The 12,553-nt window shown below is 29.4% G+C and overlaps 2 protein-coding genes across 6 annotated transcripts; both read left to right on the forward strand.

The window, feature by feature from the left end:
- The first annotated feature begins 493 nt into the window (after positions 1-493).
- Positions 494-4,304, forward strand: LOC127082209 (J domain-containing protein required for chloroplast accumulation response 1). Of its 5 annotated transcripts, none has more exons than XM_051022448.1 (10): positions 494-1,261; positions 1,500-2,305; positions 2,381-2,494; positions 2,562-2,902; positions 3,008-3,110; positions 3,279-3,349; positions 3,429-3,491; positions 3,582-3,659; positions 3,812-3,988; positions 4,074-4,304. In XM_051022448.1, exons 1-10 carry the CDS (start codon positions 882-884, stop codon positions 4,110-4,112), a joined length of 2,172 nt encoding a protein of 723 aa, XP_050878405.1. In that variant the 5' UTR covers positions 494-881; the 3' UTR covers positions 4,113-4,304. The 5 variants fall into 5 exon arrangements, with proteins under 5 accessions (XP_050878405.1, XP_050878408.1, XP_050878407.1 ...); XM_051022451.1 differs by having other exon boundaries at positions 501-1,261; positions 2,393-2,494; XM_051022450.1 differs by having other exon boundaries at positions 503-1,261; positions 2,571-2,902.
- Positions 4,305-5,494: 1,190 nt separating this feature from the next.
- On the forward strand, positions 5,495-11,744 carry LOC127082210 (uncharacterized). Its single transcript, XM_051022453.1, has 4 exons — positions 5,495-6,129; positions 10,770-10,918; positions 11,009-11,146; positions 11,228-11,744. Exons 1-4 carry the CDS (start codon positions 5,754-5,756, stop codon positions 11,504-11,506), a joined length of 942 nt encoding a protein of 313 aa, XP_050878410.1. The 5' UTR covers positions 5,495-5,753; the 3' UTR covers positions 11,507-11,744.
- Positions 11,745-12,553: the final 809 nt, after the last annotated feature.

Genomic DNA, 12,553 nt, shown 5'->3' on the forward strand with positions numbered 1-12,553 from the left:
CCATCAAACAATCTCAAACTAACTAACCAACTAAATTCGACAAGTTGTATACAATTTTGGCCAAACACATGCAAATTCAACTACTACTTAAACTATCTTCGACTCTATCAACTTACCACTCCGAATCTGTCAAATCCTAACTTTAGAAACATGCTTAACACAAAGAATCACATATTTCATAATTTTAAAACATTTTATAACTAATTTCTAAATTGTTTTTTAATTTATTTCATAATTCAAAACAATTGATGAAAATAACTTATACCTTACTAGATAATTAATCTTCACACATTATTGGTTTGCTTGTCGGTTTCTTCTGCATTGATCGGAAAACATTATTGGTTGCCAAGATTTGACGCTTGTTAAGGTTTTTTGTCATTAAAATTTTTTCCAGTGCAATATGGCTTTTTCCTGAAACCACAAATATTTTGTTATTCCCTTTCTGGATACTTACAGCGTACTGTTTAAGTCCTATCTTTCCTTGTCCTATCACATGAGACAACTTCTAAGATAAACGAAGACCATGGCTAAATAAAATGAAGCTTGTTTTTTGTTTTTTACATATATAATTAATATAATCCGAAAGAAAAAGACGAAGAAGCCAGAGAAGAAAAATGAGAGGCTGTGGTGTGTGGTGTGTGGTGTGGGTTTAATTATATTCACAAATTAATATTTGAATAATAATTCGGACTTTATCCGTATTTATATTTTGTGGTTTTGCCCTTTCTATTAGATTTCCCATTTTGTCCTCTTCTGTAATAATACAGTTATTATTTCAAAATTGCCTTCCCTGACTGACATGGTTGTTCTTTCTCATAAACCTTTCCACTCTTTTCATTTCATCTCTAACAGTTTCCCGCCAGATTTTGAATTTGTTATTAATGGAGAGATTTTATAGTTATTCTGATCAGCGTGACGACGATAGCAATAGCAATCCGAGTACTTCGCAAGTTGATTTCAACGACGTGTTTGGGGGACCACCGCGGCGGTCATCGGGGTTCAGTGGAGAAGAAGGTGAACCGGGTTGGTGTAGGTGGCCGGTGGAGAGTGAGAGAGAGAAACCGGTGTTCGGTGATGATAGTGGAGTTAGAAGACGTTACACAAACAACAAAAAAGCTAAAGATTTTTTTGATGATATATTTGGAGGAGAAGAATCTCAGTCTCAGAGTCCGAGCGGGTGTTCAACGCCAAAGAAACGCGACGGTGATGGTTTCAGCCCCGCTCTTCAACCACTTGCGTCTTCTCTGCCTCCATCCTTCAGGTTTTCTTTTTTCTTTGCACTTTTTCTATGTAATGTATCTGTGTCAATATCGTGTTTCTGGTGTTCGAGATTCATAGCTTTTTTCCGCTATTGTTTAATATGTTGGTTATTTGATGATGATAGTATAGTTTCTTGTTTTGGCTATTTCTAATATCATTATCATAGCAATGCATTAATGACTTGATGTTCATCTTCAATTTGCCTATGATGTTTACACCTTCCAAATTCAACTGATCAGCCTTCCTGCCACATCGACTAGAGCGGCGGACCTTCGAATATTTGGTTCACCTCCTAGTAGTAGAAATCCGCTCGACGACAATGATATCGGTCCTTCAAATGGATTAGCTTTCTCAGATTCTCATCTATCTCGATTTTCGGCTCAACATAAGGAGCTGCGAGAGGATTTGAAACCGTCTAACAGGCAGAGTCTGCTATCGAAGGAGTTTTCAAACTTGGGCGTATCTGATGAAGTAAACAAAGGAAACAATTTGAAACAGGACACATCGGTTAATGATGTTTCTCCTGATAATAATGATAATACCAGCAATGATAAGTTTCATTTTTCAATATATAAATGGGCGAGTAAAGGGGTGACTTTGGCGACGCCTCTTAGGACGGAGAGAAACTCAAGGACAAAAAATAAGTTTAAACTCGAGAAATGCTCGAGGGCTGAGGACTGGATCGTCACTGAGATTACCACTCAAAATGATAGTCCCGCAATATACAATGAATCTTCTTTGGCTAGAAATGAAAAACCAGATGTGTCGAAAGCTACATCCGCTTCCATTCAAAACAAGGTAGATTCAGACCAGACTGGAAAACATATAGTTTCGGCAAAAGCTTCAATTGATTCAGTGAGCAGCCGTCAAACACTGTTCAAAGATGTTCTTGTCAGTTCTATCACAAAAGAGTCCAAAGCAGAATCAAATTCTCGCTCTACAGGTGAGATAGTTTTCTATGGAAAAACCGAAGCAGCAAATGAAACTCAGAAACATGAGTCCAAATCATTACATTCTCTGTTCGGTAAAAGTAATAAGAAACAAGGTAAATCCGTCTTTGGCATTCTTCTTTCGTTCTGTGTGTGAGAGAAATTTACCACTCTGTGATGATTGTCAATAGTTTATATGTCAGATGGTGATGAGATAACTAGAAAGGCAAGAGATGAAAAGACGGCGAAAAGCTCAAAGAAGTTGTCTTCTAATCTTGATATTCCTATCAATCCAAAAAAGCAAGGTAAAGCCGTCTTTGACATTTTTTTGTGTGTGAGAGAGATTTACCTGCCTGTGATAACCGTCAATAGTTTTGTCAGATTATGACGAGATAACTAGAAATGAAAGAGAAGGAAACACGGCGAAAAGCTCAAAGAACCTGTCTTCTAATTTTGATATTCCTATGAATCCAAAGAAGCAAGATGAAAAGCGAAAGACGTTTCCCATTAGAGGTGTAGAATATACCAAAGCTACTTCTCAGGCTTTGTTAAGCCCGGGCAGAAGTATGGGGAAAGGCCGAGTTAAAGGAAAGGTCAAAGACTTCGTTCAAATATTCAACCAAGAAGCCGAAACAAAACCCAAAGCCGGCTCAAAATCTCGACTTCAGGGTTATGCATACAAGCAGAAAGGAGCTGTAAGGGCAAATAATGATGTAAGTGTTGTCGCAGCTGAAGAAGATGACCAGAAGAGAAAACTCACATTATTAACGAGGATTGCAATGTTATTCGATGTTTAAGATTTGTTTCAATCCTCGCAGGTGGACGGTGAAGCTGAACAGTCCCGGACGGAGATCTCTAACATAGAGATCACGGATGTGCCTGCCAATAGTTTTTCACAGCAGGATGATATCTCAGCATCAGGTACTGCTTAGTTATCGAAACCTCAGTTTTCTGACAGTTGAGAATGGACTAACTTGAACATCTACGGAATTATGAATATACTAGTCCCGGTTAGGGGAATTTTGTATATAAGATTTGGATGAATACTTGATGATTAAGTTATGTGATTGAACAACTTGATTTTGTTAGCAGAAATTCATGACATTTCATTTGCGGAAGATATAGGAGATAAAGACGAGTCCTTCCATGAGAATTTCACGGTATTCCATTGTTTATAATTTCTTTTAATACTTCCATGTGCGTATATGGATAAGCAAGCACCTGATTTTGAATTTGCAGATACATGTATTATCCCAAAATGAGGATGAGGTCTCACAGAACCAAGAAATTCAAGAAATCCAAGTAATTTGCGACTTACCTACACATGTTTTTGTTTATATCAACTTGTAGAAGAACAAAGATATTAAGCATATGTTTCTGTACACAATGTAGGTTATTGACAAGAAGATACAACAATGGTCTAAAGGGAAGGAAGGAAACATACGCTCGCTGCTGTCAACATTACAATACGTAAGAAGAAAATTCCATTTGATTGAAAATTCAAAATCTTCTTGCCTGTTAACAACAATAAAGTCCAAATCATAGATTTTGTTAATGTTTTTAAATCCTTTGTTTCATCTAAGTATGTACTCATTTTAAAATGGCTTCCATCATGAACAAAGGTTCTTTGGCCAAACTGTGGCTGGAAGCCTGTGCCTCTCGTCGATATAATTGAAGGGAATGCGGTGAAAAGGTCTTATCAGAGAGCTTTACTCAGTCTGCATCCGGATAAGTTGCAGCAAAAGGGTGCGACTTCAGACCAAAAATACATCGCAGAAAAAGTTTTTGATATTTTACAGGTAATATGTTTGTGCAACTTATTAGCATTACTATAATTATGGCTTATCAATTAAGTTCATCATGTATTACAAAAATTAAATGCAGGAGGCATGGACTCAATTCAACATGGTTGGTCAACTCTAATATGCCTGTCAATACTCAATACCAACATGAGAAACTATCTTCTACAGTCTGTCTACAAGGGTATATGTGTTGTACTTATTGGAACTGTAAGTGTTCTTCATATTTCTGTAATTGAATTGTAAAAAAATATAAATGAATTACTCCTCTGGTATGTATACAAATTATAAAATATTAGTCATTTTTTTTCTTACAGAGCAGTTTTTTTTGTTTTTTTTTTTTTATGTATTAGTACGGTAAATATATCAGTAGGAAATGCAAGGCAACTCTTATTCAAAGTTATGGTCTATATAAATTTTCTTTGTCCCAGTGACTTTTATTCAAAGTTCATTATTCATTTCATTGATGCATATTCCTAATGCTATATATCAATGCATACAGTTTTACGATTTAGAAACTCACAGTATAGAATACCAATCATATAGTGTTATGGTGCATGTTTATGCATGTATTATATTTTTTATAATAATATGTGCAACAAATTAATCTCATTAATTAATATAACTACTTTACATTTTATTTTATCCTAAATGTAAATGTAAAACAATCAATCTATCTATATACTTTTTTTTTAAATTTTGGTATGACATCACGACCAGGTAATTTAAGAGGATCAATCTTGCCGTCTACTAGTGAAGTTATGTTTAAAGTCAGAGCAAAACTCTGTATAAACTGTATTAACACAAAAGTTATTAATATCTAATAGAATTCGAATCTGAGGCCTTGAGAGGAGCACACTCTCGGAATTCAAGCTTCCACCACTAAATTAATTTTTTGGAATTCAATCTATCTGTATACTTGTTTTTATACTTGTTTTTGTTTTTGGTTGAAACCTATTTACTACAACAAAGCCTGAAATGGCAGGCCAAAGCCCTCGGGGCAAATAAACAAAAAGCCCAACATGTTTGCTGATTGCACTTTAGTATTACTTTCAAACCCTTAAATTTTTAAAAATACCCCTCACGTCTCGCGTATCGTCTGGATTTCAAAATTTGGACGCATCCAATGCACAAATAAGATTTAGAATTACGGACGCATCCAATGCACTCTCCTATAATACGTAGTGTGTATGAATTTCAAAATTTTAATAATATAGCGTGCATTCGAATTTCAAAATATTGATAGTGTCTGAATCTCAAAATCTAAACATAGTTTCGATTTCAAAATTTGAACTGAATCCAAATTTTAAATTAAAAACAGGATTATTTGTACATTAGATGTATGTCAGGTAAACTTGAATTCTCTTGTAATATATATTGGGTCGGACTTCAAAATCTATAATGTAAATGATTTTAAAAAAATAATAATAAAAATGTAAGTGGATTTGGTCAATGGTGTGAGTTGTGAGGGGGTAACATAGCCGTTGGGTAATTTCTACCGAACACCATTACGTGCCCTTCTGGTGGGGGTGAGTGAGCCTTTGGATTCTTTTTCTTAACGGTAAGCAAAACAAAACAAACAAAGCAAAGTAACCCTCCAATCCAAACAACAACACAACACACCAATTGCTTAACGTTACCCAACCATTCTGACTACGACCCTTCGCCTTCCCTCATTAGTACACCTACTACTATTTCAGGACATTAATTCCTCACTCACTACACTAACTTCAAATTTCAAAAAAATAATCCAACAATACCGAAAATGCCCATTTCAACCAAGCTTCAGGTTCGTTCTAAACCGCGAGCTATTCTGAAACCAGGCGGAAACATAGTTCCGGTTCATGAAGAAACAACGAAACATAACAAGAAGAAAACACAGGGTCCCAGAAAACAAGTTACGGAAATTTCTGACTCCGTTGTTGTCGGAAGTAACGTGTGTTTGGATTTAGACACCACGTGTTCCTCGGATTCGTCTTCTGTCAAAAAGGTCAACTCTGCGAATGGAAATGGAAGTTCAAAGATGAAGCGCAACGGGTTTAAGCCGCCGGTGAGGGTTGTGATCGATGCTGCCCACGTGTCTCCGCCTTATAAGGGCTCACCACCGTCCAAGACATGCGATTGGATCACACCAAATTCAGGTAAATCATTTATAATGGATGAGTTTATACATAATAATTATAAACTCATGGTTGATGATAAATAAATATTAGTTTATTAAATTTGTATTGGTTGATAAAATTCGGGATTAAACTAACTTATAAATATAAAATAATAGAAGAATGTATTTAACTAATATTTATTAACTTTTCAATTAATATAATTATGATAATTTCTTTTTTATAATAATAGTCTTCTATATTTTAGTTCATATATAACCAAAATTATTTTTAAGAGACACAACATTATTTTACCTAGTCTTTATATTATTTGTAGAAGATATTATTTTATTTTTGGTACTAGGAATTAAAAGTGAAACTTCTACATGATTTAAATTTCAACTATAAAAATTTTAAATTAAATTATAAATTTATTAAAAAAAAATTACTGTAAACTCAAATATATCTTCTACGTAATTTAAATTTCAAATATATCTTTTTAAACATATGAATTTATGTGTTACTATAAACTCTTATTTTAAATGAATTTATCTTTCCCAACAAACAAGATGATGAACAAATAATTGGCTCATTTAGATTTAATCAAGTATACCACCATGACACTCTAACTGAAATACTATAAATTCATTTATTAATAAGCTTCATAACATTCTTTCTAGTTCTATTTATAAAATTAAAAAAAATTATTGAATATTATTATACAATTTTTATATATTAATTATTTAATAAATTAAAAAAAGACTATGCACTGACAGTATAAAATATTTTTATATTTTCAATCAATAAGAGACGTGCATTCTGCCAAATCACATATTTAATTTTAAAATATTAATATGATATGACAGAATGTTATAATTCTATTGGATGATAGTGTAAAGAAAGTTTACATTGACAGTGCATTACCTTTAATCTCTTAATAAATATAAAAAATAAACTTTTTTCTTATAAATATGATCAGAGTTAATATTATCTTATATCCTTTAAATAAGAGATATTTAGATCAACAAAATTTAAATTTAATATATTTAAATTTTATATTAAACTAAATTTATCAATTTTTTTTTATAAAAAAGAATCAAGGGAAAATTGTTTAGAAATTTTAACAACTACTCGATAAAAGCATTTTATTTTATTTTTTTCTTTAAAATAATTGTCATTCTAAAATATTATTGTTACATTTTTTCTATTATTATATTTTTATATATTAAATTTTTTCTGTTTAATTCTTTCACTAAATTTAATTTATAAAAGTAATTGATAAGTAATACTAAGTTTATAATTAAAATTAACATATTTAATTTTTTTCAAAACTTTACGCATTTCAAATAATTAAAATTGATACAATTGAAATATATGATCAATTATAGTTTCTATTTTAAAATTAATTTTGTTTTGTATTTTATACAAATATTTGGAAACAAAATAACTGGTAGAATGATAATAAAAAATTTCTTAAACTAATTTTGTTAATTATTAATTTTTTATAATAGTAATTTTACTAAATTGTTGTTATCTATTACTAGTATCTTTTTGTATTAAAAAATTATAGGTATGTTTTTCACTATTATACATTTAAAGTTTAATGTACTGTTTCGGTATTAGATATCATTAAAAATTGGTCAAAGAAAATTGGTGTATTTTATCTGAAGTTTTGAGTAACTTTTGTTCATAATTGAGATAAAAGAAAGTACTAATATTTTTAGAGTAATGATATAATATTATTTAGAGAGACAGGTGTAAAAATAATTAATATTACACTAAAATTAGAAATATTATTTATTTAAACAATTCTTTTTATTATAGTTATAGCATGTAAAATAGCCGAAGGACTATTATTATAAAAAAAACTGTTCATTAATTAATGAATTCTCATTAAACTGGTCGATAATAGGAAATTTCATTAAATTGGACTTGTACTAGTACTTGTTTACTGGTCTTACATTCATTTAATGAGAATAATATTCCTGATATGGAAAAATGTTTATAAAGAATAACACATGTAGACAGTGGTTTCTTTTAGTTCTGAAGAAAGTATTTTGAAGATTTTTTAGTCTGTTTGAAAAGGTAATTGAAACTTTTTAAGGAATTTAAAATTTTAGATAATTTAAATGATTTTTTAGTCTGTTTGAAAAGGTCATTGAAACTTTTTTTAAATTTTTTTTTATTTGGATAAAATATTAAAATAATTTATTATTAAATTTTTGGGTTATTTTTATTGGTAAATTTTAATTAAATTTAAAATATGAAAAATTGAGATTAATTTGCAAATTTTGAAAATTTAAAAGATTAATTTGTAAATTTTGAAAATTATTAAGGATTTATTTGTAATTTATTAAAAAAATTGGAGGATAAATTTGAATTTTTCATAAAATATGAGGACTATTTTACAAAATTTAAAAATTTAACGATAAACAATTTAACATTCGTATTTTATATATATATATATATATATATATATATATATATATATATATATATATATATATATATATATATATATATATATATATATATATATATATATATATATATATATATATATATATATATATATATATGATAAAATAGCAATTTCAAAACTTAAATTTAACTTGAATAAAATACTTTATAAATTTACATCATTTTAATAATTTTTCAAAAATTATATCAAAATAATGGATTTTGATGAAGTCATTTTAAATTTTTGTAAAATATTATTTTCCTTCGTTAAAATATTTCATTCAAACACATTTTTAGACTACTTACAAAAAAAAATCACACACAATATTGTTGAAATAATGTAAGTAGTCAATAGTAAATGGTAGTATCTAAACTCTTTCTATTTGACATTTTTCTAATTCTACTTCAATTTTCTTTTATTATAAATCATTTTGAATTTTTTTACGTGTATTAAGAAAAATAATGATCGTTGTATGAAAATATCAAATTATGAATATTTTTAATGATATATGAAATATAGATTTATACAATTTAAAATAGAGATAGTAATAAATTTTTAAAAATATATTAAAAAATATATCATTAATTATTCTTTTGATAATGTAAAGTGATTTATATTATAATATAAATTATTTTTCTAAAATAATTTATAATAAAAAAACCAAGGGAGTATTGGTTATGAATTTAATATGAGATTCCTTAATATGTTTGCGAGGACTAATCATTTATGGTGATATTAAAATCATAATTACACATTAAAAAAACTCTATCCTCTCTTTTCACTCTGAAAAATTAGGGAAAAGTTCTACACAAGAAATCTAATACAAAATTTAACCTAACAAAAGTTTCCACGAGAATAAATATTATTTTTCAAATAAGGTGGATGATCTATTTATATAGATGAATTCATCCAAAAAAAAACTTAATTTAGACCAAATCAAATTTTTATTTAACAAAATTTTTAAGTAATATAAATTAAATTAGGAGTGTTCGCAGTGCGGTTTTGAAGTTAAAAATCATTTGAATGGCATAAGAAAAAAATATGTAATTTAGTTTAGTTTGTTTTAATTTGATTTATTTGATTTTTTACAAGATTTTTATTGCGTCATACATACATATATAAAAAATAACATAATTTTATATTCAATCATTCATACATTATCAAATAACAAATTCGTTATATTTGGACAACAATTTCCCATATAATATATAAATATCAAATTCAATGGAATATAAAACATAAAAGAATATTAGAAATATTATAATGAATAAAAAAAATAGAAGAGATGAGAGATTAGAGAATATGAAAAGGAAAAAACAGAAGAGAAGAGAGATTAGAGAAGAAAATGTGTGATAAAAATGAAATTAGAAGAGAGAACAGTAACATAAAAATGAGAAGATAAAAAGGAAAGAATATAAGAGATGACAATTAGAGAAGAAATAGCGATGTGTGATACACTTAAGAGAGATTTGAGAAGACAGAAAAAGAAAAAACGGAAGAGATGAGAGATTAGAGAAGAAGATGTGTGATAAAAACGAAATTAGAAGAGAGAGCACTAACATAAAAATGAGAAGATGAAAAGGAAATAATATAATAGATGAGAAATTAGAGAAGAAATAGCGATGTGTGATACAGTTAAGAGAGATTTGAGAAGAGTTTCACTGAAGTCCTAAGTATGAGGAAGAGAAAATCGTTCCTAATTGTAAGGGTAAGACATAATAGGTTTGAATTTTGATGTGATGTGGGTTAACTGAAATTTGGATCGTAGCATAATGCGGTTTAATTCGATTTGGTTCTGTTAAATCGTAACCAAACTAAACCACACGGTTGTGTTAGAAAATACTTCAAACACATCCGAATCAAATATAATTTTTACAGTTTTTGATGCGGTTTGCAGACCGATTCGATTTTGAACACCCTAAATCCAATTAAAATTTATAATCAATATAAATTCAATTAAATTTTTTCACCATTCTAATAATTAAACATTTTTCAAACCAAAATCTCTTCAAAACAATGAATAAATCAACCACTACTAGATTACACAAGCAAACACAAAACTAAAATGTGCTCAATAACTTTCGAGACTTCTAACTTAATATTTTGCTTAAAAAATAGATAAATCCAACTGTAATACATTGTTTATGGGATTGAGAACATCATTTTCAACAAAACTGCTAAATTCCCTACTCATTAAGAAATGTAATTTCATTGTTAACAGACCCTGTTTACACTGCTTTCCATGACCAAGAATGGGGTGTTCCAGTTGTTGATGATGATACAAAGCTTTTTGAGCTTCTAGTATTTTCACAAGCATTAGCAGAACACACTTGGCCAACCATTCTTAACCACAGAGACATATTCAGGCAAGTCTCTATCTCTATTACCATGTCTACTAATTTTTTTCCAACCACCATGCATGTATTTGACACTTATTTGTTAACCTATTATTCTAGGAAGTTTTTCGAAAACTTTGATCCATCCTCAATCGCAAAGTTTAATGAGAAGAAGTTAGTAACACCAAAAGTAAATGGCAACCCTTTGTTATCAGAACAAAAGCTTCGCGCCATTGTGGAAAACGCTAAACAATTACTTAAGGTAGTAAATTAATCATCTGTTCATCTGAATCAACCATATTTTTGTACGTAAACTAATTATACATTTTCCGTTGTTTTATAGCTTCAGCATGAGTTTGGTTCATTCAGCAATTACTGTTGGAAATTCGTTAACAACAAACCGATAAAAAATGAATTTCGATACGGACGACAGATACCTGTGAAAACTCCGAAAGCCGAACTCATTAGCAAGGATTTGATGAGAAGAGGCTTCCAATGTGTTGGACCAAAAGTAGTTTATTCATTCATGCAAGTATCAGGGCTAGTTAATAACCATTTATTAACATGCTTCAGGTGCCAACAATGCAACGTGGGAATGAAAAATGAAATTAAAACTGAATAGGTTAAGGAGAAAAAGACATAGTAAAATGTAAGGTTGGTTGTATTTGTTGATTCTTTCTTAACATGTTTGTAGTTTTATGTAACCAGAAAATGATAGGTCTTATCTTGTGTTTTTTTATGTCCCCACGTGAAATTGTATGTTTGTTTTGGGATAGGTTGTTGTTATGTTCTGTGTTTCTCTGTTCTGTAATAAATTTATAACACAATTGATAATGTTTCTATGTCCCACTTTTTATTTATGATGTTGCACTTTTTTGAAGACCAGTGTCCTAAGTTTAATAGGTAAGAAGAGAGGGCTCTCAAGAGTGCTTTTGATAGGTGCCTAATGTTAGGGTCCTTCCTTTGCCTCATTGGTCATTGCTCATAAATCATAATGGGTTTTCATTAGTCAATTTTGTACTATGAAAAAACATTATTTTGGTTTTGATCTAATTGTAAAAAAAGTCTACAATGACTTTTCATTTTCAACACAATTTTATTAATTTTTTTTTTCAAATTTACTTTCTAATTAATATTATGTGCATCACTCTAAATACAATATATTCTATATCGAGTAGATGACAAGAAAAGTTAAATAAATAACAATGATAATCAAAGAAAACAATTTAAAGGATAATGATTTTGTTAGAACAACAACCGGTAAAAAAGAAGTAAATAAAAACTTAAATTGAAAAAAATGAATATAATATTTATTTGCGTAGTTCAGTCAATTATGCATATTTTTGGGATTATATAGAAACTACATTTTCATATTATTTTTTAATGAATTAATCTGTCAGTGTTACATGTCATATATAATATTATGACCCAGATTACAAATATACCCCTAAATCATTATCGTGGAGGACTATTGAGCCTTACACCCAACTTGCCTCCACAACAATTTGGCTTAACACATGTTTAGCTCGATTGCCAGTTGATTGCAGTAAAGTAGCAAACAAAAGTAAGTATTTTAATTTTTATCGTCTCCACATAAATTAGTGCGATATCAATGTCATTCAATGGCCTCTAAGATTTTAAGCTTGGGTATGTAAGATTTGAATTTAAA

This window comes from Lathyrus oleraceus, chromosome 5 (assembly GCF_024323335.1).
Source record: "Lathyrus oleraceus cultivar Zhongwan6 chromosome 5, CAAS_Psat_ZW6_1.0, whole genome shotgun sequence".
NCBI classification, from domain to species: Eukaryota; Viridiplantae; Streptophyta; class Magnoliopsida; order Fabales; family Fabaceae; genus Lathyrus; species Lathyrus oleraceus.

What these genes read in the sequence shown, in the direction of transcription:
- LOC127082210 (XM_051022453.1), top strand. Translation starts at nt 5,754, where the DNA reads ATGCCCATTTCAACCAAGCTTCAGGTTCGTTCTAAACCGCGAGCTATT. An exon ending in TTGGATCACACCAAATTCAG is followed by an intron (nt 6,130 to 10,769) that starts GTAAATCATTTA and finishes CATTGTTAACAG; the next exon opens with ACCCTGTTTACACTGCTTTC. An exon ending in ACGCTAAACAATTACTTAAG is followed by an intron (nt 11,147 to 11,227) that starts GTAGTAAATTAA and finishes GTTGTTTTATAG; the next exon opens with CTTCAGCATGAGTTTGGTTC.
- LOC127082209 (XM_051022448.1), top strand. Translation starts at nt 882, where the DNA reads ATGGAGAGATTTTATAGTTATTCTGATCAGCGTGACGACGATAGCAAT. An exon ending in TCTCTGCCTCCATCCTTCAG is followed by an intron (nt 1,262 to 1,499) that starts GTTTTCTTTTTT and finishes TCAACTGATCAG; the next exon opens with CCTTCCTGCCACATCGACTA. An exon ending in TATCAATCCAAAAAAGCAAG is followed by an intron (nt 2,495 to 2,561) that starts GTAAAGCCGTCT and finishes AACCGTCAATAG; the next exon opens with TTTTGTCAGATTATGACGAG.